Below are 26,481 nucleotides of genomic sequence, written 5' to 3' on the forward strand. Positions count from 1 at the left end.
CTTGAAAATTTATGAGAATTTACAAAACCTGTAGATGAAATCAGGATAAAAATATTAGATTTTTCGGAGTTTATTTGACGTATTTAGAAATTAGCTAAAGTCGCTGTACAGTTGATGTTCGTTTTGACAAAATCACTTATTTCAAGCGAAAAGCGTTGTTTATGGAAAAGTTTGAGAAAACCTTTCATTTTAAAATTATATTACAATGTTTGGAGTAGGAAAACATCTTTCGAAACTTACTTACGTATGTTGTTTATTCGTTTATGAAAATCAAGAACGTTCGAGTCTTTACGCACATTTATTCGTTAAAAAGCGATTGCGAAAAGTTTTGAAAGTCGAACGAGTTTTTTTGAGTGTTATAGAATAAGTGTTCGAATATTACTCACTGTTAAGGGATGCTTAGGAATAACAAGATTGGATAGAGATAGAACAATTAAGTTTGGATTTCCGAGTGAGGAATTAGACTTCGAAAGGTATTAATTAGAATGGATTAAGTTGTGATGGAAATTTTGATGTTGGAAGATGACTTAGGATTGAATCTTGAATTCCAAGAAGTTTATGAGCTTTATTGTAAATACTTGATTTTAGAAGGTCTAGATTTGAAACTTTGGAAGTTCGAGGACTTAGATGTAATTAAGGGATTAATTGAGGACTAGAACTCGTTTCTTAGAGATTGAGGACTTATCTATAAGTTTGGAAATTTTGTAGAAGCAAAGTGGAGTTTCGAAGCGACTAGGGTTTCGTGTCTAACGAGATATCACGAGTTTAAGATTAAGAGAAATGATTCGATCGTTTTGAAGGAGCTTATGAGTCTTGAATAAGTACATGATCATTAGATAAGAGTTGTTTGTCTTGGAAGTTAACTATGGTTTATGGATTTCTTTATAAGAGTTAGTGAATTTGATAAGAATTGATACTGATATGGTGTTCAACTTGAGGTATCGATTGCGAGGGTAACGTTGAGACGTTAAGTTGTTGTAAGTGATTTGATAAGTAATCTTGAGGATAAAGATATTAATTGAGGAAGATGATGGGATAATGTCGTTGCGAGATGTTGTGTTAATTGACTTAGCAAGAAGCTTTGCGTACGTGTTATTGTGAAAAGCCTCAATGAGCATTCTAATAGAGATTAAGAACTCTAAGGAAAACGAGAGGAATAAGTATTCGTTATGTGAACTTTTCTACTTTAGCAAAGGTATATGATTTGGTTTTAAAATCGTTTCAGTAAGTCAAAAGCTTTTGAAGCATCTTAAATTGTGTTATTGTTTGTTGTCATTATTACGACTTGTCTTGATTTCTGAAACTGATCCTAATGGGTTATAACCATTATGGGGATTAGGCTTAACATACGTTCGCTTCGAGTCAAATGCCTGAAGTCATAGTTTAGACTTTGAGTCAGTTATGTGTACTCATGAAGGGTACGAATGACGGGAGCGCTTGACGTCGAAGCTAAAGAATAAAAGGAAGCGAACCGACACTGGAAAGCAAAGATGTGTTGGGATTGAAATTGCAGTTAGTATGGGAATTGGCTAAGGTGAGGGATACTCACTGAATACTAGCTAATGTTTTAGGTGTCGATGAATTCGACTTGATTTACTGTTTATGCACTTGATTGTGTTTGACTGGGAAAAATGTTTTCTGAGGCTACGGCTGACAATTGATAATCATTTATCGCTTGAATTGTTTTTGAGATTGATTCACATGCTATGTGCTAAATGGTTAATCTAGGATGTGTTGATATTGATTTACATGTTATGTGCTAAATGGTTAATCTAGGATGTGTTGATATATGTGTCATGACTATTTGATTGTGCCATTTGATTATGCAATTACACATATATCTGTTGTACGCCAGAGTGAGGATCACGGGCTGTCATGCCACACTCATCATGAGATTTTGGGAAAGTTTGACGGGACGAACCGTGGTTCGGACCCTTATTATCATTTTAGTGGATCGAGACCTTCTCTGGGAGTTACTTGGGATTATGGGATCTTTTAAACTCATAAGATTAGAGACAAAACTAAATGGAAACCATTTCACAAGGAAAATTCATAAAACATTAAACAACCTCTGAACCCTTTAAATAATGATAACAATCTCAGATGAAAGCTTAGGGTTTGGATATTAGCTTTGGAAAATGAGAAGTGTCGCCGAATCCAAGATTTAGGAAAAGCTATTAAGTTTCTGAGTATTTTATACTCTTTGCTCGATGAGCAGTTTATTTATTGGACTATCTAAAGGATAAGTCAGGGAACTATAAGTTTCCAAGTACATTGTTACTCTTCGCTCGCTGAGCAGTTTTTGACCATCGGATGGAGATGAGTCAGATGACTCGAGAAGTCATCATGAGTGGTTGCACTCTTTTTATATTTAATTGTCTTTTGTCGGAGAATCGACTTTTACCTTAGGGTATTCTTTTTAGAGACAATAAGTTAGCTAGAACACGTGACGAGTGAGGTCGGAGACGTTGTTTGGCTAATCATGTTGCATTCATTCACACACTTTGAGGTTAATATACGGCAGGAAGTCGGACCTCGATGGATTCCAAAATGGTCTTAAGACCCGGATTTCCATATAAGAACACTACGGTGATTCTTAGTAGCAGATGGAAATGGCAGACCTACGGGTTCACTGCTGATCTGACTACATTTTGTTTGGTATAAGAGACGCCCGAGCAGAAATGGTCCCACCTTGGCCGGTGTTAGGGCTGACTCGATGGTGCCCATCCCTCCGGATTGCATCTTGTTCCTTAGCATTGCATTCATGCACCATGCACACTGACTTAGTTGCCGAGTGTGATTGTTACTTGTTAACTTTATTTGATACATGTTAATTGTCATTATTTGTCATTTATATTCATTGGAAGTTATACAATTTATAATGTTATCACAAACTTCTAAGCCTAAGTAGCTATCCCCTAAACTTTACCTATTGGGTGTATTACTTATGTAATTCTTTGGAGTTGACCCTCGCGCCTTTTGTTTGTGTTTTGGCGGACTACGCCCATTGTCAGACAACGATAGGTGGTGATGCGAGCATATGCTACTTCATGTCGAAGAACTATAGAAGACTCGAAGAATAGAGTCGGGTGTAAGGCTAGAGCCTTTTGGGTAAAGAGCTTATCATTGTTGGTTAAAGCTTATAGGATTATTTTATAAGTATTGTTTAAAGTTTTGGGTAGGTTCCGGTGCATTGCTATCTTGCGATTCTCCGATTTAGAAATCGTAGGGAGTATATCGGATTTATGAGTCATTGCATAATAAGATTCCTCGTTGAATCTAATTCTATTCGTTAGGTTTGTAAGTTGGGTTCATCTGTTGTTACCTCCGGGTACTTGCCCTGTTTAAGGCTGGATGTAAATTTATATACAGTTGGGAGTATGCATTTCATGATTTAGAAATACTTTGAAAAGAAAAAAAATACTCGCATTTATAAATCCCTTTTAGAAAATATTGCATATTTATTTTAATAGGTTACTAAAGTGACCCCCGGAAATCGGGGTGTTACACTAGGGTCAACTTACAGTATACAATAGATAATACAAACAACATGTGAAGAATAGGGGGTATATATATATATATATATATATATGTTGTATATATAGATATAAGTTCCGTATTGCCTACCCTAAGGTATATACATAGCATGTTATCAATCTCTAACAACAGTTCAATATGCAATATCTCAACAATTCAATCCTCAACAACTTAAACAATTCAATATTAACCAACTCAACAGTTATAGTCAGGGTGCATGATGTATCATGCAACGTCAATTCAAAATGTTTCGAAAGAAGTAGGCTGGGCACGATCGAGTCGGTCCTAACACTGCCATTGTGTCGACCATAACCCTCAGGTGTCACTTACAACCTTGACATAGCCGGATCACTCCTAACCCTGTGGGTCGACTTTTCCCTCCGCTATGCCTGACATCAACAGGTCGATCCTAACCATACGGTCGATCATATCCCCCATCGAATGCCCGAGTTACCCGAAGGCATGCTGTACCCGAAGGTATATAATGTATCGAAGATATATACTGTACCCGAAGGTATACTGAACCCGAAGGTATATACTGTATCCGAAGGTATATACTGTACCCGAAGGTATATACTGTGGTTCTTGACCATAAGCTTGCTTAATCAGCAAAAGTGTTAGAGTTTGTTGGCTCTAAAAATATCCTGAGATAAATGTCGATTCTGCGACAAAATGCAATTAAAACAAAAACAGTGCAATCACTCATGATGATTTCTTTGAATCATCTGACTCATCCAATTTGATGGTCACAAACTGCTCAGCTAGCGAAAGAGTACCAATGTACTTAGAAACTTATTATCCCCTGGCTTTTCTTTTAGATAGCCAAACAAATAAACTGCTCATCGAGCGAAGAGTACTTATGTAATTGGAAACCTATAGTTCCCCGACTTATCCCTTTAGATAGTCGAACCATAAAACTGCTCATCGAGCAAAAGAGTATAAACATACTCAGAAACTTATGAGTTTCCCCAAAACTTGGATTCGGCGACATTTCTCATTTTCCAAAACTAGTATCCAAGCCCTAAGCTTTTATCTGAGATTGTTATCATTATTTAAAGAGTTCAGATGTTGTTTAGTAAATTATGAATTTTCCTTGAAAATTAGTTTTCATTTATGTTTGTCTCTAATCTTATGAGTTTAAAAGATCCCATCATCCCAAGTAACTCCCAGAGAAGGTCTCGATCCACTAAAATAATAATAGGGGTCCGAACCTCGGTTCGTCCCGTCAAACCTTCCAAAATCTCATCATGAGTATGGCATAACTACCCGTTTTCCCACACTTTGACGTACAACAGATATATGTATAATTGCACAATCAAGTTAGCACAATATAACAATCATGGCACATATATCAACACATCCTAAGATTAACCATTTAGCACATAGCATGTGAATTAATCAACAATCAATCAAAGCAATAAGAAAATCCCAATCAACAATGTCAGCCGAAGCCTCAGAAAACGGAGACACACATCTCAATTAGTTCACTTGGCCGAAGCCTCCAGAAAACATTTTCCAGTTCAAAGCGATAAACAATATTCAGTGCAATCCTCAATATCAAACAATATTCAAGTCGAAGTTATCGACGCCTACAATACAAATAGCTAGTAAGTAAGTTTCCCTAACCTCGAGTTGTTCCAGTCTCGCGGTGCAGGTCTCGCTCACAAGCTTGTTCAGTCAACCCCAAAGTTTCCACAATTGAACCTTTGAGCAAACAAAGCAATAATGAATCAAAACAAGTCGATACAGTCGAAACAATCCTAACTAATGTTCGACAACGCTCATGAAGCTTCTGTGTACAACATTCTAACGCAAATGGAAGAGTTTCCCCGAATGGGTGAGTTTTGACTCGTGAAACCAAACAGAAATTCTAATATTTACCTTTGCTCACTAAAATGCGCATAACTCGAGCTACAGAACTCGGAATGACACGAAACCAAAGCAAAAATTTTGGCGCCTCGAAGGGCTACAGTAAGCATAAGGCCAACCTTGCCCAGATTTGAGTTTCCTCACTGTCCTAACACAAATAGGTCTCGGCCACTCTCCAATTTAGCGTTTCGGCGCTTTTTCTTCGATCTAATTTAATTCCTAGGTAGTTTTAGGGTAAAACTAGGGTAAAGAAACTGTCGGAAAAATTTTAGAACGAGCGGGTCGATATACGACTAGTTAGGGGCACTTTGGTCCAAAATTAAGGTTCAAAAACTCAAAGTCAAAACTTTGAAAAACAAATTTGATGGGGTCGTTCACAACGACATTTATAGCAACTAATCCTAAGGGCACTAAGTCGGATTGTGGCTTTTCGAAGATAAAGTTTCAATATGTGCGTAAATGGGTTTTTACACTGTTTTTCATATCAACGGCGACTCGATCGAAATCGGCGCGCAACGGCGAGAGATTCAGCTTGTTGGGCAATTATAGAAGGTAGTTCAAAAGAAAAATCGGAAAAATCGAACAATTTTACGAAAAGCTCGAAACTTTGAGCTCAGAAAGAGATAAAGAAACGCGATAAAAAAAAACGATCAGAGGTAAGAAGTGAGTAGATTACCTCTGTGCCGTGAAGTAGAGACAAACAGCTCGAAGATCGGTCAAGAAACGACAAAGTTCTCTCCTCCCCCTCTTCTCCTCAAGCTCGCGGCCACACACACAAGGAATGACAAGTTTTTGTGTTTTTTTCCTATTTATAGGAGAGTGAAATCGCGATAAAAGGAAAATTTCGCAATTCCGTTTTTTGCAGTACGTTCATCTGTGAATTCTAAGCGAGATTTTGGCGACAGAATTCCAGAACTCAAAACAAGTCTCTTGAATTTGAAGAAAACGATCCAAAAGCGGTGTGAGTTATAATACTCCGAAAAACTACTTTTTGCTGTGAAAGTCGGAAGACAAAACTTCCTTCTGAAGAAAGGTTGGAAACGTCGAAAGAAATCTGGTTGCGCGGATGGAAACTTTGTTAGAAGCTCCGAATAGAAAAAGTCTTCATTCAGTGTTGGAATTTAAAGCCTTGAGAGAATAGAATTTAGCGTCGTCGGACTTCCGAGAAGTGAAACCTATCGTGCGTACAGTCCAGAGTTCTAAAACGAAATGCTGGTCGAGGGAAAAATAAAGAGAACTTCTTATTTTTCCAAGGATTTTGAATTTCGATTAAACAATGCTTTAAGAGCAGAAATAGCCTTTTTCGGACACTCTCGACCTTAGTCGGGTGTGGATATGGCTCGTGCTAGCTCTTATACTGAACACAGTACTATCCTCAAGCAATTTCCTGAACGTTATTCTTCATCAAGTCGTCCAAAACAGCATTATCCTTTACAAGGTCATTTTGCGGTTAAACCGGTTCTACTCTTGGGTTGGAAAAATAATTAAAATAATTATTTAAATCCAAGTCTGAAATTTGGGTCTTACAATAACCCTTTATGAGAAGACTTAGAAATTCGAAATGAGGTTTGGAAACGGAAAGGTCGGCGATTCGAGTTTTGAGAAAAGAAGAGAACCTGACTGCGGAAGTCAAGAGGATGGGTCGTCGTAACGGTAGAAGTCACTAAGGTGAGGGAGGCACTCCTTACTATTGTTTTGCGAACATTTGGCGGATGGGTCGTCGTGACTGGAATAGTCATTCGGGTGCGGGAGGCACTTCTTGTTGTTTATATGCTTTGGTCAAGGACCAATGCTTACCTGAGGGTACCATGGAGACTATTAGACCAAGATTTGGTTATGTTATACATCTCTAGGTTTTGATGATAACAAGTATATATTTTGAGTGTGAACAACTTTGGTACTCTAACGTTTGTCTTTTGTGTGTTTGACAAACAGGTTCTGATTCTGGTTGAAAGTGGAATTCATCATAAGTCAAAGACCAAAGTGTTGACTAACAAACCGCTTCTGCACTTTCTACGTTTTGATGAACGGTAGTTTATTGCTTCAGATGTTCTGAAGATAAAAGCTCTGATGAGGATTCTGAAGAATCAAGTGTTGAAGACTCTAAAGACCAGAAGTTATGAGTGAACGGTCAAAGACTCTAAAGACTTGAAGATTCTTAAGACCCAAAGAAAGCTGGCTCTGAAAACCAAGTGCTTCTACTCCGAAGATCAGAAGTTCTGAAGTGAACGGTCCAGATGCCGAGGACTTGAAGTTCTGAAGATCCAAGCATCCTCGTGACTCTGATTAGAGGCTTCACAAGTTCCAACATGAAGCACATCTGAAGATCAGAAGTCAAATGCAAAAGGCAAGGGTCACTATCAAATAGTATGTAGTGTACTATCCTGACCGCTTACCTAACGAGGATCAGCCATTGTACGATCTGGAAATTCCAGATATACCCTCCAACGGATAGAATTTCACAACGGAAAAATCACTCAAGGCTTGGAGTATATAAAGGCTTAAGAAAGGGAGAAAATGCTAAGAAACTTATTGCAATCAACCTACACTCAAGCGAATACCTTAGCAATTATTTTCTTCATTGTTCTAAATCTGTTTACGCCTTGCTTGTCTTAGAAGCACTCTTTGTAAACCCAAACTTTGATCATATTGTTTGTATTCCTTAAGGGACCGGGTAGGTCAGGATCCTTGAGAAGACTAAGACTTGTGTGTCTTAGTGGTTTCTAGTTCTTAGGTGTGTTAGTCACTTAGCAAGTTGTGCTAGTGCAGTTGTAACAACCTTTGATTAGTGGATTACCTTCATTCGACGAAGGAAAAAATCACCTTAACGGGTTGACTGGATTAGCTTGAGGATTTGTTCAAGTGAACCAGGATAAAATCATTGTGTCCTTCTCTCTTTACTCTTTGCTCCCTTACTTTTGATACCTAGAGATTTGTGTAAAACTTCAAAAGGAAACTTTTTTATTGCAAAACCCTATTCAAACCCCCTTTCTAGTGTTTTTCATACCTTCAGAGACAATGAGCGTCAGCTAGAGGCGTGTATCCTGTGCGGAAGTTACATTGTCTGGCTAACCACGATGCACCATGCTTACATACTTTTTCACGCGCGAGTCAGTTTGTTCAAATAGAGTGGGTTGAATCGACTCGGCGAGGTTATTTTGACACGCACAAGTTTGTATGTTCAAGTAGAGTGGGTTTGATCGACCTGGCGATGCCTGTTTTGCACGCGCATGTCAGTATTCAACTAGAGTGAGTTGGATTGACTTGGCGATGCCTACATGAAACAATCAGCGCCCAAGAAGATAACTTGAAGATAATGAAGAATAATCCTGTGCACCCTCAAACATTCTATCCCATGCATCAACATGAAAGCAACAGTTCAACTTAATAAGGCATCATGGTCTAAGTATCAAATATCCACTCTATGCCTAGAAGACCAAGGATGTGGAAGAAAGAAGAATGATGGAAAGTAATGTCTTTAAGACAATACCAAGTTTACAAGCATGATGATCTGGCATTGTCTATACATTCATGGTGTGATCAACTAAAGCACACAAGGCAAATTCAACTTGTGCTAAGACCTTACATCGTCTCTAGAATGAGCATCCTATCTCTCCGATCCAAGAAGTCAAAGCTCACAATTGGGATCGTCCAGAGTTCCAACGTCCCACTATCACAAGGATCTAAGAAGTCATCGTGTGATTCCAATCCTATGCGAAATATCTTTATCTCAAAGAGATATCAAGTCATGAACACTCAAGCAATCATAAGATAAATGAGTATCATGAAGAATCAACTAAAGCAAGAAACTAGAAGCAAGCAACCAAAGCAAAACACTATGTTTATTCACATGTGACTAGTCGATCCTGACACAATGCACAAATCAAAGTACAAAGCTAACACATCCACAGAAGCTATGAAGCGTGCCTACAAGCCGAAAGAAGAAATGTCTGATCAAGCACTAGCTTCAACGGTCAAGAGGCTATCCCAATTCAAATTAAGCCTGAACATGCTAAGCTGAATTCAAGAAACCAAGTACATCCTAAAATTATCATGGACGATGAAGACCTGTTCAAAAGCATTCCTCAACAAAACTAGAAGTCTTATACTTTTGACACAAATCAAAATATTTGCTATCAAGTACTTGTGGTTAGAATGGCTAGTTTAAACTCTCTAACGTCCACTGCATACACTCAGTAAGTCTCGCACCTTGTAGCAGCCATATACTCAAGACTCAGTATAAATGACATATACAACTGAAAGAGAGCAAGGTTGATGATTGAGGAGAAGCGATCACAATTGAGAAGAGCACTAATTATGGAAATTGTCAAATGAGCCAACAATCAAAGTGTTTGAAAGTGAAAAGAAGAGAATGAAATCAGTAAAGAAAGGTGAAGTGAGAATGAGCTAAAGAGTCAAATCTTGAGAGAAAAAAAGAGTGAAGAGAAGAGCATGAGGTGTCAAATTCAGATATGCAAAAAAGAAATTGAGCTACAGAGTCAAATTCATATTGATCAGAGGAAGAAGATAAACATAAAGATGAAGAAGAAGAGATAGAATGCACCAATTGAGGGGGAGCATTATCAGTTCATCAAGAAGTGCATCTTCTACATGAGTTCTCACAAGCTGAAGTTGTTCATCAATTCAAGAACCATGTAGCAAGAGGAAGAAGAAGCTCTCTGAAGTTGAGGATCCAGTTTTGAAAATCTAATATCTAGAAGACTTCAAGAGAAGGCACAAAAATGAAGAGAAGCAAGGCTGAGATGAATCAATTGAAATATCAATGCATATTCCTGAAGTGAAGAATGATCTTGATCATGATTCTCCAACGCCAACTCAGACCATAATGAATTCTTGAACTCTCACCCTGAACTCTAACATGTCTTGTGCGGGTCGCCTAGTTAGATCACTGTTCAAGGAACCCGCCCCCAGGCCACGTTTGAAGGCTGCCACATAGACCAAAGGATTGGTGTCATCCATCTGAACATACAATTTGCTGAAACGAGCCATGCATTATCATCTCACCCTGTTGTTGGAGAACGTTAAATAGGTCTGCTGTAGTTGCCTTTTGCACCTGATTTGCTGAAAATTGAGTTAGAAACTTTGTTGACAAGTCAGTAAAGTTTCTAATTGAGTAGGGCGACTGCTTAATAAACCAAGTCGTTGTTGTTCGTCTGAACCTTGAAGGCGACAACCTATACTTAACCGCAACCGTAACCCCGTCTATATCTTAGTGTTGAAGTAGCGAAGGTGGGTCCAACAGATCGGAGTTTCCCGCGTACATATTCCACGTGAGTGTCTGAAGGTGCTCCAATATGTTCATCGCCAATGCAAAAGGTTTGAACTCCAATACACCTTCCTCCTCCATGTGGCGTCCATGACGAAAATCTCGCATCTAACGTAAATACTCCACCTCAGTCTACAAGTGCTCATTCTGTCTTTGCACTTCTTGAATGGTATCCAGTACCTGACGTAAGTCCGCCAACGTCACCCCTGTCTTTTCACCTCCGACTCCACCACCGATTTAGATCTCTAAACTCCACCACCAGCTGGTCCACCGTGTTGTCCTTCGGCTCCGTAAGCTCCGCCGCCTTTCCCCCCAAAACACAAAGCATGACGGGGGGCGTGATGGCGCTGTCCGTACAGTGTGCATCGTATCTTTGACTCAACCACCACTCATTGTCCTACACCCTCTCAACGTCAATGGAAAGGACAGGTAGGTCAAAGCCAGTGTTCTGGACCTAGACCTGACTTAGACTAAAGACCCTTTGGGGAAACCCTAACAGAGTATAAAAGTGATAGAGAATAAAGGTATAAAGTTGTTATGTCATAAAATGAGGTAAAAGATCCTTAGTACAATAAATGACCTCCATTTTATAGTGGGGATGGTCCACAACCCTAGTCTATTTGGGTCATTGGGCCTCCTAATCCTCGACCTAATAACCTTACATAAGAAATATCCTAAGTCCGGTGCCTAGTAGGGATCCTTATCCCATGCAAGAGTGAGGTCACCCTGTACAAGCAACTTGTTTAGCTTTAGGTCGCCACACTTCTCTCACACCTCGTCTATCACCATCTTCTCTAGGTCGCCTTACGACCTTGGTCTGGACGAGTCCTGGATGGGTAGGGCCTGTCCAACCCAATGTGTGATGAGAGGAGAGGATGGTGAGTGTGTATGTGATGAGAGGTTGAGGGTTGATTTTTATTTTGACAGAGTATTTTGGATTTAAAAAGTTAGAGATGAGATTAAAACTGAGAAGGGATGACATTAATTAAATCCACTGTCCATACTAATTTGCAAAAATGAATTTAGAATGATTTAGCTTAGGTGGATAAGACAAAACGAAACAAACTGAAACCGAACAAGGGAGCGAGGTTGTCGCTGTGACATTGTCATGTTATATTTGAAGGGGGCAAGGCAAGGGCTTCGCTTTCAGTTACAGAGGGAAGAAGATGGGTACCCCCCTTAAACCAGCAACAACAATGGATACCATCAATGATCTCATCGAAGAGGCCAAGCTTCGTTTTCTTTGGTGGGCTCTTTGTATATTCGCCATTTCCTATTTCTTAACTCGTAAGTCATTCCAATTTCATTTTATTTCATTCATGTTGTTTTCTATTTAATGTCGCGATGATTTTTCATGGCATTAGTATTTTTATTTATTTATCTGGGGCAAGTGGCTATTTTCCTATCTGCATTTTGCTTTAGGACGACAAATTTTGAATCTTTGATTAACACTTGCTATTTTGCTATCTGGGTTTTGCTTTTAGGCTTCAAATTTGGAATATTTGATTGATATATGCTATTTTGCTATCTGGGTTACGATTTTAAGACTACAAAGGTTATTACTATTATTATTGTTATTGTTATTTTAAATGATGTTCTTTGTTGTTCACACAGATACAAGTAAGTCAATGTGGATGAATATACCCATGTCCATTCTTGTTGCTTGTGCTCTGCGGATTATTCTGAACAAGGTGGAGTTCCGTTGGAAGGTTCAACCACCTAGATCGCAGACTTACCTATCTCATTTGGAGAAAAAGCAGTTGTCTCCGGACAATGCTAGCCTCTCTACTTTACCTGGTCCTCCTGAATGGAAGAAGAAGATTGATTCACCCGTGGTAGAGGCTGCCTTGAACGATTTCATGGATTTGATATTGAAGGATTTCGTGATAAATATGTGGTACGCAGACATTACTCCAGATGGGGAGTTTCCTGAGCAGATACGCGACTTAATCATGGATGCTCTTGCTGAAGTGTCTGTAAGGGTCAAAGATATAAACCTTGTTGACTTGCTCACAAGGTATATGGTTTTCTCTTTTCTATTATTTGCTTCTATGAAGAAAGACATTTAATGAGTTATTGATTTGCCACTGGGATGATGATTTATTTTCTACTAGACAATATTGAAAAATCACTGATCGTGTTATGTCTTACCTACACTGCAGAGATATAGTTGATTTAATAAGTGATCATATAGACCTTTTCAGAAGAAATCAAGCTGCTATAGGTGTTGATGTTATGTTAACATTATCTTCAGAGGAGAGGGACGAGAGATTGAAATTCCACCTGTTGAATTCTAAGGAGCTTCATCCAGCACTAATATCTCCAGAGAGTGAGTACAAGGTGTGAGTGGAGTTTCTGGATTTTATCTATGTTCGGCATTAGAGAAATCTGTCTCACCTTATCTAATTGTTTCTATTTCTTTAGGTTCTTCAGCGGCTAATGAGTGGACTATTAGCAACAGTGCTTAGAAAACCGGAAGTTCAATGTCCTGTCATTCGATCTATAGCACGGGAAATTTTAACTTGCTTGATTTTGCAACCTGTACTGAACTTGGCAAGCCCTGCGTATGTTGCTTAATTTCATTTACTTTAAGCCTTTCTTGTTGCTGACACTCAAGTGGGCTAATTTGTAAGAAAATATAATTACAAGTATAAAAATATCTTGTCTATTGATCTAAGAAAAAAATGTTTAGCTTATTGTTCTATTGATAAAATTGAAAACATTTTAATAGATGAACATGGTAGAAACTGGACTTCTTGATTTGTTCAAGAAACATATCGTGTTGGTCATTTGAGACTGAGAATGTTGTAGAGTTTTAACTATATATGTTAGAACTGGTACCAGAAGATAGGAGAAGAAACAACAATATAGAGAGAATTGCTATCCAGAATCGATGTAGATTTATTGGATAGGGAATGAATTACAAGTTCTTGGAGAAAAGCATCTGATTCCCAATGAACCAGCCCTAACCAAACCTAACAACTTCTCTGAAAAAAACTACCTAACTGAGGAGTACTCCTCTTATTAATACTTAGCAGAATTACTAAGAACAAGTCAGTTAGTTAGTTCTGTAACTACCTATCCTGGCTCCTAACATAAACCTTCTTAATGAGAGGTCTCGGCCTAACCTTCACCCTGTCAATATACTTTTGATAACATTGCAATTTTCATTGATAAAATTATATGTGTCTTGATAATCAGGTATATTAATGAGCTGATTGAATCTCTTCTACTTATCCTCAATAATGAGGGTTCAAATTGGACGGGTGGAGGTGATCAATCAACTGATGCTACAAATCATAATCATGGTCATTCGGTTGGTGGACATGATAGTCACACAGGCTCTGCTGACTGGGCACAGATGCTAGAGGCTGCAACTCAGAGAAGAACTGAAGTTCTTATGCCGGAGAATCTTGAGAACATGTGGGCACGAGGAAAGAATTACAAAAGGAAAGGGAATAAAAAGGCCAAAGATCATGCTACAGATCATTCACTGCCTGATAGAAATTTGGCTCAGGAAACATCAGTGAGTAAACCTGGAACATATGCAGTTCCTGAAGGAAAGTCGTCATCGCATCCATTGCATACTGTGGGTTCTGATCCGCTAATAAATATTGGAAACACAACTAGGTCAGAGTCTTCACCAGATCCCGAAAAGGAATTATCCTTTGGAGCTGATCATCAAGTTGATGAAGGGAATGATATCAAGGATCACACTTCTAGTAAGCATACAATTCCGCTCAAGAGATCCAGCAGTTCTTCTGTCTTGGGAATCCAACCTCATAATGGATGGTCCATTGTGTCAGAGTTCTACACGCCTGACCTTGAGAAGCGCGGTGAAGGACTTCGAGGAAAGAGTGGTTCTGACATGGTGGTTAGGAGAGAGGGACTTTCTGTTCCCAAGCTTCGGTGCCGGGTATGGACTTTTAACTGTAAAAGATGTGACATATGAAATATACTATTCCTATCCAAATTGATTTTGGAATCTATTTTGCACACACTTTTATAAATCAAAATAGATATGCTGATAGATGGGATATTGTGCTGTGGAAGCTTTTCTTAATTTGATTGTTGTTTGCTTTCAAATTGTACACTGCAGGTCATGGGAGCATATTTTGAGAAACTTGGATCCACATCTTTTGCCGTATATTCAATTGCAGTGACTGATGGGCAAGAGAATACTTGGTTTGTAAAACGAAGGTAGAAGGTCTTCTTATTTCATTCATTTCTATAGAAGTGGGCATGCATAAGTTATGCTTGATTGACTGTTATATTTTGCAAACAAGTTAATTAAATATAGGTTTATACAGGTTTAATAGTTTGAAGTTTAATACAACAAGATATTAAGATCACTGAATTATATTTTTGTTGAATTATTCTCTGATTGTTAACCCCCAGTGTTATCAAATATCCGCCATTGCCGCGCAATGACAGTTTATCATGGCGGTTTTTTGGCTTTCCGCCATGGCCGATATCCCGCCATCCGCAATTAATAATACTGGTAACCCCTTTATTGGTTGGTTAGTTTGTTAGTTAGTAGATAGTTTCAGGTAGTTAGTTAGTTAGTTAGAGATGAGAGGTTATACACAAGAGGGAGGAAGTTTAGAGACGGCTATATTTTGTTTTGGGAAAACTGTTAGTGTGAGAGAACCAAGTAATACCTGGCTGTATCAGCAATTTTCTTGTGAATAAACACATTTTCTTCCTATATTCTGAACCAGTTTCTATCATTCTCTTTCCCCAATTTTTAAGTTTAAACTGATTCTTGATAGAGAATAAATATGATGCAGTTTCAATTTGCTTTTTTCAATATTTGCATTTGTGCTTTGACATCACTGAATTTTCTTTTGGTGACACATTCAGGTACAGGAATTTTGAGCGATTGCATCGGCATCTAAAAGATATTCCGAATTACTCATTGCATTTGCCTCCCAAAAGGATATTTTCCTCAAGTACAGAGGATGCCTTTGTCCATCAGCGTTGCATTCAACTGAATAAATATCTACAGGTATATTTAGTTGTTGTCTAAATCTCTTTAAAGAAATATTTCATGTTGCACTTTTTTAATAACTATGTTTGCATCAATTATGTTGTCTTGCTTCAGGATCTCCTGTCAATAGCTAATGTTGCTGAGCAACATGAAGTTTGGGACTTTCTTAGTGTTTCCTCAAAGGTTTGTATCTCCTAAGTTAACATCTGATGAGCGACCTTTATATAATTTTTTCGTAGTATATAAAGATTGATAAGTGACAATGTAACTAACTTTTTTTCCCTGTGTTTTCCCCCCTGAAGAATTACTCTTTTGGGAAATCTTCTTCAGTGATGAGGACCCTGGCAGGTATATGGTTTTTACATTTTGGATTTTGATCACATTTGCAGTTTAAGTTCTCAGGTTATAGCTATTCTATGCATGAGGACCTGTTAGTTAAGATTCCACTGTCTCCAATTCTAGTGCCACATAAGTTTGTGGAACTTTGATTAGTAGTTCTGTTTATTAAACTTTTCAAATCATTGTTCGTGTGGTTTTTCACTCATCCAAATCAGTAGGATAGGAAGCTTTTGCCTGTGCCATGTTAGTATGCTTTTTTTCTTTATCAGATGGTTTATCATGCCAATGAGATGGGCAGTTGGAAACTTTTCATTATATTTTGCACAGATTGGGCAGGATAGAATAGGGTCCTAGGCAGCTCGCTTAACTTATTATCTCTTAGAAACTGACCGAACCTCACAGTGATGTTGAATAGGGGGTCCTCTGTCTTTAATATTTAGGGTTTCCACATTGGAAACCAAAGCTGTTTTATTTTACAAAGTTGTTCCAAAGATCTTATTATTCCCAATTGATAGCAACTTGTAAATGGCTTTTGTCTTCCATTTCCTTTATAATATAGATGGGTGTATCCCTTTCTTTGTTTACCAATATATTAGGCATTTGTATGGAACATAATCCTGATTTGCAATACATTAGGCATTTGTATGGAACATAATCCTGATTTGCAAAGGTTTTTCGGTGTAGAGTTATTTATTTATTTGTTGTATTTACAATCTGAAATATAATATGATACGCTTGTAATTATAAGGTATACATTAATATGTAACACAAAAATATAGAACATATAAATCATGTGACAATATTCTTCTTACTAAAGGTGGGGAGATCTGAAGTTGAGAATCAGCACATATGGATAAGGAGGACAGTATGAGAATATTTATCTGCAGTATAACAGATGCCTACATGGCCCTGACAAATGAGGATAAAGAAGTGAATTTGGGTCTAGAAGTGAGATAAATGTGAAGATAAGGGGAGTAGGAGTTAGGCAATAATTTGTGTGAAAGTTTCGGGGCCCTTTGGGCTGGGATGTTGGCAGATCTTGGAAGATCTGCAGGTGTTATTATCTTTATTTTCTGTTTTTTTGTGTAATTAAGATGGACTTTCCCTATTGTTTGGAGCCATACTCCATTTTTTCTTATCAGTTCCTATCATAATGCTTGTGTTTTTATACATGGGCAGTAAATGTAGATGATGCTGTGGATGATATTGTACGCCAGTTTAAAGATGTTTCAGATGGTTTAATGCGAAAAGTTGTTGGTGCATCACCCACCACCACTGAAGGTTCTACTACATCTACCACTTGGAACACTTGGAATATGGATGAAATGGATAAAAGTATTCTGAGGCAAAATGCTGTAGAGAGTGCTTTAAGCTCTGATAATGAGGAAGGTGAAAAAGAAGTTAATATTGATAGAGAAGCAGCAGAAGATAATGAGTGGCATTCTGACAATGAATTGACCTTGAAGGATTATTCACAGCAGATCATAAACCCTGGTAATGAGTCTGCTAACTTGGATCAAGATCGGAAACATGATGTGATGATGGAAGCAAAGGTTGGCAAGGATGTTCCACCTACAAATCCCACTCTACTCCCTGATTATTTGGACGATCCAGTTGGTGTGCCACCTGAGGTCCGTGCAATCAGCCGAGTTTCCTTTCTTTTATGTTTTTCACATCACATATTGGTTGATTGAGAAATTGTTTTTTTCATAACTCAATGGTGCGTACTTAAATTATGCATTAGCTGCCTATTGTCTCTGGGAATAGTCTACTAACTAGTATGCTTCCTACTTGATAAAATTGGGGACATCATTTATGTAACTAATACATGATGAGAATTGTGCAATATTAATGATTTTGTTGAGTTAACTTCATTATCTGGCTAAAGGCTTGCTTGAATTCTGTGTGTGTTGGTTTGTATCCACCAAATACGGAATGAAGGTGAGCTGTTTTCGGTGTCCTAGATTTCATAGATCCATTGTGTTAAAAACTCAGGTGCCATGATTATTTGTGGAACATTTTGAAATGAAAGTTCTTTCCAATAGTTTTTTATTGCAAGTTGAAAATTTTAACCTTGAGGCAAACATGATTGTGTGCTCTGAGAAAATATTTAGGAAACCTTCTGTCCCTTCTACGGAAAGAGTAATGATTTGAGAACCATAACAAAGCACTTGACTATTTAACAATAGGGTTTTAATTAAAACATTTTTAAAACTATAAGGATTCAATTAAAAACTTCAAATATATAGGGACCCATTTGGACATTTCTAAAACTTATAAGGAATTTAACCCTTTCTTTGTTTAGAGGGCACTCTATTAACCTTCATAATTTTAATCATTTTGCAGTGGGCCCCACCTAATGTGACTGTCCCTATTCTGAATTTGGTTGATAACATATTTCAGCTTAAGAAAAGAGGCTGGCTAAGGTATGTTATTCCTGCTGGTCTTTCTTCTGCATTTCCAAGTCAGGCTTTTATTGTTAAAATAATGTCTCTATATTGTCTAAAATTTTAATCTCTTGTCAATCTTTTGGTGCTGTGTTTGATGTGTTTGTCTGGCTTGCAAATTGATGAATAAGGAGAAACCGAGAGACAAAATAGACTGAATCTGTGTGTTTAAACTACACAGCAGAGGTTATTAACTTATTATATATAATAGGTTTCCCTATATACATGAAATTGTGTTACCTAATAATAATAAAGATAAGATATTCTACTTATCAATAAAATAACTAACACTTCTATAAGATATCTAACAATATCTAACACATGTTTAATTGCGCATGTTTAGAGTAATGGTTGATTTCTATACTTTCGCCAAAGAGTTTAACATTTTAGAGTGTCTTGTGCCTGACATGCTCTGAATCATAAAAATTTCATGGTGATTTTTTGTGAGAATGAGAGGGGGGGGGGGGGGTGTTGTAAAAATAAAATCCTCTCTCTGGCATGGGACTGTCTTAATTTTTTTTTTATCTGATTTGACAATAATAATTTACCATATGCTGCCTATGATAGCTTTATGATATCCCCAACTTATTCATGATGATAACCATAATCAGATTTCAAACGTTTGTAACTTGCTTGAAATTTTGTTGGTTTTAAGCTACATGGGTATGATTGAGAAAAATATTAAGTTATAATACTGTTTATTTCTTTAAGTTCTAAGGACTGAGATAATGCTAATGCTAGTCCTTTACCTGATCATGCAGAAGACAGGTATTTTGGATATCAAAACAGATATTACAGGTTGTCATGGAAGATGCTATAGATGATTTGCTCCTAAGTGAGATTCATTGGCTCCGCAGAGAGGATACCATTGCCCAAGGGATTCGGTGGGTCCAAGATGTAAGGATTAAGCAAAGATAAACTGTTGCGAACATGGAAATTCATTTTTTGATGCAAATTGGAATGCTAGATTTAACTGCCTTCAATAGGGTGTTTAAGGCGATATTCTACCATCTTTTCCACAATAGTTACTACCCTGACTTAACTCCAATGCATTTATTCCAAATCCTATTTTGTTTGTCCATCCTTTTATCATAACATTCTTATTTCAGCAAGATTGAGCTTATTTTCTCGTTTCCTCTTGATCACTCAGCATTCAATCCCATCCAACATTGTGAGCCTTATCGATGTGTGCTATGATTTTCTCTTAAGCTTCACTGGTACTTTTCTATCACAATAACAATCTAAGCACTCCTATATTTCCTCCACCTTGCTTGAATTCTTTGGCTTGCATCTCTCTCTATATCCCATCCTTTTTATGATGGATGTGAGATATTAACTATGTAACTTGAGATATGATATGGTCTCCAATTTTCACATATAAGTTTAAATTAGTTTTCCTGTTTCCACATTTCTAGCTTCCCATTTTATTTTCTCAAATTTTCACCTAGTAACATATCATTTGCAAAATGCACGCATCAGGGCTCCAGCTCTTGGATGTGATCAGTGAGCATATCCAAAGCCAAGTCAAAACAGTAAGGGCTCATAGTTGACTTTTGATACTGTCTTATTGTCATAGGAAAATCTTCTGTGGCCCTAGTTTTTGGACACCAGTCTTGTTCCCATTGTACATATCTTTATTGCTTAAATATAGGCAATATGAACTCCTTTTCTCTCCAACACCTTTTGTAATGCCTCTCCAAGCACTTTTTCATATGCCTTTTCCAAATTAATAACTACGTATTAGTGCTTTTTAGTCCTCTAATATTTCTCTATTAATCTTGTTAATAAGTACATCATTCCATGGTTGATTCCCCAACTTAAAACAAAGTGGTTTTTACAAAGGGTTCTATGAAGCATAAACATCTTCTTTCTTCAGATGTCGGAGTGTTGGACACTTTTTGATATTCACTCATATAACATGTGTAGGACACTTTCTACCAATGAGAGAGTGTGTTGCTAACATTTCTCATCATTAAAATAAAATATTCTGTCTAACATATTAGCTCAGTATCCTTGGGTCATTATTTTGTTCTAGAATACAGCTTTATATGTGAATTATCTACCTACTTATTGGCTTGTAACTGCTCGGCATTTTTTTTCATCATTGGATGGAGCTCATAAATTATTGATTGTTAGGACTCTAGAGTGTTTGAGGTTTTCAACCATATCATACACTTTTTACTTATATTTGTTGAACTTTTATACCAATTAAGATGTGATTATCAGTTACCACAACAATATGATAAATAATAGCATTTTATTAATAATAACTCATTCTAACTTGTAGTGTATAAAATCTCTCATTTGGTTTAAATTTTGTATTTTCTATCTTAATTTCATACTAATTTTATGTGTTGTACACTTGTATTACATATGTATCATGTCCTACAATTTTAAAAACTTGTCTTGTCCATATCTTGTCGTATTCACGTCATGTCTCACATATGTGCTTCTTGAGCTTGATGTTGTCTACTTATGCTTGCAGATCCTCTGGCCCGGTGGCAAATTTTTTTTAAGAGTACAGACCCCTCAGTTATTCATTGGTGGCAATGTAATTGATCAAAATCCTTTACAAACCATTGAATCTTGTGGGAGCAAGATTGGCAAGTCACAGTCAGGATCTTTTGAGCAACAGCTTGAGGCTGCTCGTAGAGCAAGTGACCTGAAGAAACTGCTCTTTGGTTAGTTCTGTTTTATGTAAAATCCTTTGTAGGCTTATTTGAAATGGGCTAGTGGATACTCTTGTACTTCTGAAATTTTATTTGAACATTTTTCATTTATATTTTGATCTGTCTTTAAGATGAATGCAAAAGCCTCCTTTAAAATTGACCCATTTACCCAGACACTTACAAGGTATACTTCTAGTAAACATCTAAAATGGTTTACCAAATTACACATTCCAGTTATTACTAAGTGATAAAAAAATGTATACATTCCTATAGTTCTAGTCTTTAAAAGGAATTTTTCAACTTTTCTTCTATTTGCTTTAAGCAGATTGCGCAGCTTCTTAAATTTTTATGTAGTGCTGAAATGGCACTAACTTATAAATATGGTCCCATTATACTTAATGTGAGAATAACTAAATGAATGGTTCTATGAACATAAATTACTAGACTGCCAACTAGATGGGGTACTTAGTCAAAGTATGAAGGTATTGATACAATACCCTCTATAAATGTGCTTGTAATTCTTTCTGCAAAAAAAAACATTGTTATCCTTTCACTCCTTTCTGTTTTACTCTTTATTTTTCGATGATTTTTGTTTATTCTATTACTTGTTTCTTAAATTTCTTTCTGCATTATGGTTTGTTAGTTACTCTTTGTATGAACAGAATCTTAGATTCCAACCTAATGGTACTTTTGAATTTCCAAAAGCTTAGATGTATACTATTTATGTAGAAAAAGTTTTCCATGCCCTACTAAATAATAATGAGTTTCCAAATTAGCATTGTAATAAACAAGGAGAGGGCAACACAACCCTCTAAATTAGAGAGGGCACGAGAGAGCTACCCTTGTATTCATATGGCTCCAGCCAATGACTCAATGAGTGCTAAGAACACTGATAAGAAGCATTTAACATACCCTATTAAATGCTTTTCTATACTTAAAAAAGTAAGCATTAAATGGTTTTGTATTTTTAATGTTAATAAATGTTTGTTTTTCAAAATATACTGTCCAGTTTTATGATAGAAACAAGCCAAAGAAGAAGGAAGAAAACACTAATATTATTCAAGTAACCCCAGGCTTACAATATGTTCCCAAAAGATGCTACTCCCCCTTAGTTCTCTATTATTTATGGTGGAAGATCACTAGTTAGTTGAAATTCATGACATAGTGCAACCTTCACGTTTTATAATTCTCTTGAAGAGAGGTTTTGTTGTGAACTTAACGGCATCGTTGCTGAATAACATTCTCTGAAATAATGGTATTTTCAAGTCATTGTGTGGTCCTTAAAACCTTGTAAAAGTTGAAGTTCAGCACTTACATTCTTAGAATTTACATCACGAGACTCTGACATATAGTTCTCTCCAATTTTGTCAGATGGAGCTCCCGCAGCCTTAGTCAGTTTAATCGGGCAGAAACAGTACAGACGTTGTGCCAGTGATATATATTACTTCAGTCAGGTTAAAGCTCTTTCCCATTGATGACTTATTTATCTAATATTTGTTGTCTGGGTACAATCAATTGTTATTTTTCATTTTAATCAAAACGGGCTAATTCATTTTCTGACTAGGTGCATAAGTAGTCTTATTTACTAATTTGAGTGATCTACTTTTTTGGGCTTGAGTATTGTTGAGAATTCAAGTGTGAGTTCAAGTCTCACATTGGTTAAATATGGATGAGGTGAAGACTTTATAAGAGATGTGACCCATAAACTCAATGGCTTATGGTTTTGGGTAAAGTTGTGATATCCAGATCTCTTGTGGTCGTGTTGGCTCATTGGTGCATGGTCTCATGCTTTAGGCTCCCTCAATCTCCCCAACAAGTATCTTTTAAACTTATTTAATCCTTAACCCATAGGATCATGATGGGAAGACACTAGAGTTAAAACCTGTTCTGACTAGGTCCCTCTCTAATCATGTATTAGAAAATCGGCTTCACAACTTACCCCATTGGGAGTGTTGTAAGGGACAGACAGTATGAGATGCAGCAGCAACGGAAGCTCTAGTCACTTAACTGCAATAGGATTTCTAGATCAAGGGGGGCAATCCCTTCTGACTTGGAATCATGTCTTCTCTTTGCCTCTTGAGTTTTTGTTTTACTTATCCCAATTACTTTTCTACTATACTAACAATTATACTTTCTCATTTCATTGTAGTCTTCTATATGTGTAAAGCAACTTGCTTATGCAATCCTTGAACTCCTGCTCATATCTGTCTTCCCTGAGTTGCGCAATGTTGTCATGAGTGTTCATGAGAATATGCATGTTCACCAACCTGTATAGAGTTCATTGTATGCTGGTTGGAGTGACCTGCTGTGTTCAAGATCAGTTCATCAGTAGGAAAACAGTGTTTTTTGCTGTATGGTGCCATGGCTATGGCTTTGCTGGCGGGTAGTCATTTTGTAAGTAGCAAGAGCCATGGTTAATTGTTTTTTCTCCACCAAGGGAGCTTGGGGAATTAATTAGTAAACTTAGATTGTGTACAGAAAAGTTCATTTTTGTGGATTCATTATTCTTTCTCAAGGCATTATTAATTTATTATTCTACGGGAGTTGTGTTTGGCAGACTTGTGAGATGCATCTAGGCTATGTTTGAATATTCGTTGGGTTAGTGTAAATGAATGTTAGCACACACTTTAAGATAAAAAACGGATGAAACTTTGCTAATAACTTGAGATGAAATTCCGTTACACTTAGTAATCTAGTGAACATCCTTTGTCATTTACCATTTCCTTCTTCATCTAATTGCTTTGTTCACCTAATGAATGTTGTTTATTCGAATCCTTCTATTATTGACTAATTATTTATTTTTTCTTCTTTTGCCTTTCCTGAAACTTTTCTTGCTCTCGCTCATCATAATAAAGAGTCATGAAGTCAGTTTGGTTGGAGGGGAACGTAGGGGAGGAGTTTTTTTTTTTTTTTTAACTTATCTTGTCTAGTCAATTTTTTACGAGGGGCGGGGCCAAAACTCCTCATACAATTTTATATCTCCTCCAAAAGTGGGCGGAATTGAAGGGGAAATATTTCATTGGATAAATATGTCTTTCATTGTGTTTAGTTTCTTAAAAGAAGAACTAGACAATAAAAGTAAATACATTTTGAAGTCTCTCCCTTCGTGATCCAGATAACAAGGGGTTATTTCTCCTCTCCTCTCCTCTCATCCTCTTAACCAAATGTGATAAGATTTGAAGTTTATCCTCCCCTCCATTAAAATCTCTCTTCATCTCCCCTTCTTTGAACTGAAAGCACCCTAAATCTTAATGCCATATAGAATGATATTACAAATTTGTCTCTTTGTCTTCCTTGCCAACCCCCCCCCCTCTTGAAATTTCCCTGTTGGCATGAAGTAGATTCATCCCTCCCTTGTATATACAAAAATGTGAAATCACGATTCAAGAGAACAAACCAAAAGTGATCGAGAACAAACCAAAAGTGACAGAGACAAACTTGTCTTTTAAACCAAAATGATGCACATTCCATGCTTTTATATGTGATCTAGGAGGAACATTTTTTTGGGTGGGACCAACTAAAAAGTATTGTTTCCATCAATTTTCTCTTCAAACCAATTAGGGGAATGTGCATTGGTTTATGTGATTTCCTTCCAAAACTAATCTTACCTTCTATGGGCTCAGTCTGTTGGGCCAGCCCGCCACTGTTTTGGGGAGAATTGGGCTAGAAAATGTAATCCAACAACCCGTTTAACCCGCCTCGTTTTGGGGCAAGCTGGGCTAGAAAATAGGTGTTACATTCTTTGGGTATCACACTTAACAGTTATATAATAACTGTGTTTTAATCGGTGAAGGAGGCACTTTCAGACATGACACTTTTGATGAGTGGGTAGCTAATTTGTATAGAGGATTCTTACATCTAATTTAAGGAGGATTTGAGATAAGACTATGTGGAGTTCATTTTGGACTTAAAAGAGACAGAATATGATCTGGTTTGTTGGTGATTTTAGAATCATCAATGTATTTTAGTAGTAATGTGATCTACTATAGGCTGATGCAATTACGCGTTAGGCTCGGAATCGAGTCAGGTTAGTGCGGAGTGCACGCTCGGTGAGCCAACGCATAATTGACCGCGAATACGAACCGGGGTCCAAGGGGCGGAGCCCCTGGCTGGGGTCCCGCTGAACGTTTGTGACCCTAGTTTGAAATTGTTTGAAAAGTTGTGACTTAATTTCGAACAGTTGTGACCATTCGTGCAGCCTCTTATATAAGGTTGCTTGCAGCCTAAGGAATGAATACAGAAAACCAGAAACAGAATTCTGAAACAGAAATTCGAACAACACAACATCTCTCTACTTTCTTTATCTGTTCTCTTGTGCCAAGAAACAGATTGATTGTCAAGCATTATCCCAACAAAGATTTCGTGAACCCAGGCAATTATAGGGTCAAAATAATTTGTTCGGAAAGTGGACGCTCACGATTCTTGACTTTATCCAGGATTATCACAACCAGATTTCTAACAAACGAACAAATTATTTTACTGATAATCATGGCTGGAGAAGGCGCTGTCAAGGAGATGACTACTAAGTTCGGGAAATTGGACAAGTTTCAAGGACAAGACTTCAGGCGTTGGCAGAAGAAGATGCATTTCTTGTTGACAACATTGAAGGTGGTATACGTTCTGTCTACACCGATTCCTGAACTTCTGGAGGAAGAAACTGTTGAAAATATAAGAAGCAGATCAAAGTGGGACAATGATGACTACATATGCAGAGGACACATTCTTAACGGTATGTCTGATCCTTTATTCGATATTTATCAAAATGTGGAATCTGCAAAGGAATTGTGGGATTGTCTTGAAGCCAAGTACATGGCAGAGGACTCATCCAGTAAGAAGTTTTTGGTGACTGATTTCAACAATTACAAAATGGTTGAATCAAGGTCTGTCATGGAACAATACAATGAACTTCTACGAATTCTTGGACAATTCACACTGCACGGATTGAAGATGGATGAAACAATATCTGTCTCAAGTATCATAGACAAGTTGCCCCCTTCATGGAAGGATTTCAAACACAATTTGAAGCATGGAAAAGACGAACTGTCTTTGGTCCAACTTGGAAGTCACTTGCGCATAGAAGAATCTCTAAGAGCGCAGGAGAGTGACAAGGGAAAAGGAAAAGAAGTTGCTGGTCCCTCGGTTAATATGATCGAGGAGGGTAGTAAGAACAATAACAACAAAAACAAAGGAAAGAAGCGTGCTTTCAAGAACAACAAAGGAAGTTTCGGTTCTAACAAGAAACCGAAACTAGAATGCTGGAAGTGTGGTAAGACAGGCCACTTCAAGAGGGATTGTCGTTCTGGAAAGAAGCATGATAACGCGAATGCAAGTGGTTCGGGAAAG

The 26,481-nt window shown here is 37.4% G+C and overlaps 1 protein-coding gene across 2 annotated transcripts; it reads left to right on the top strand.

The window, feature by feature from the left end:
- Nucleotides 1-11,689: 11,689 nt before the first annotated feature.
- Nucleotides 11,690-23,676, top strand: LOC130737420 (uncharacterized). Of its 2 annotated transcripts, XM_057589180.1 has the most exons (15): nucleotides 11,701-11,980; nucleotides 12,308-12,710; nucleotides 12,856-13,033; nucleotides 13,118-13,257; nucleotides 13,895-14,609; nucleotides 14,793-14,893; nucleotides 15,557-15,701; nucleotides 15,798-15,866; nucleotides 15,986-16,031; nucleotides 17,202-17,653; nucleotides 18,369-18,448; nucleotides 19,231-19,366; nucleotides 20,955-21,150; nucleotides 22,510-22,592; nucleotides 23,288-23,676. In XM_057589180.1, the coding sequence occupies exons 1-15, from the start codon at nucleotides 11,860-11,862 to the stop codon at nucleotides 23,411-23,413; spliced, it is 2,991 nt and encodes a 996-aa protein (XP_057445163.1). In that variant the 5' UTR covers nucleotides 11,701-11,859; the 3' UTR covers nucleotides 23,414-23,676. The 2 variants fall into 2 exon arrangements, with proteins under 2 accessions (XP_057445164.1, XP_057445163.1); XM_057589181.1 differs by lacking the exons at nucleotides 22,510-22,592; nucleotides 23,288-23,676 and having other exon boundaries at nucleotides 11,690-11,980; nucleotides 19,231-19,353; nucleotides 20,955-21,123.
- The last annotated feature ends 2,805 nt before the right edge of the window (nucleotides 23,677-26,481 follow it).

The sequence above is a fragment of the Lotus japonicus genome, chromosome 2 (assembly GCF_012489685.1).
Source record: "Lotus japonicus ecotype B-129 chromosome 2, LjGifu_v1.2".
Classification (NCBI taxonomy): Eukaryota; Viridiplantae; Streptophyta; class Magnoliopsida; order Fabales; family Fabaceae; genus Lotus; species Lotus japonicus.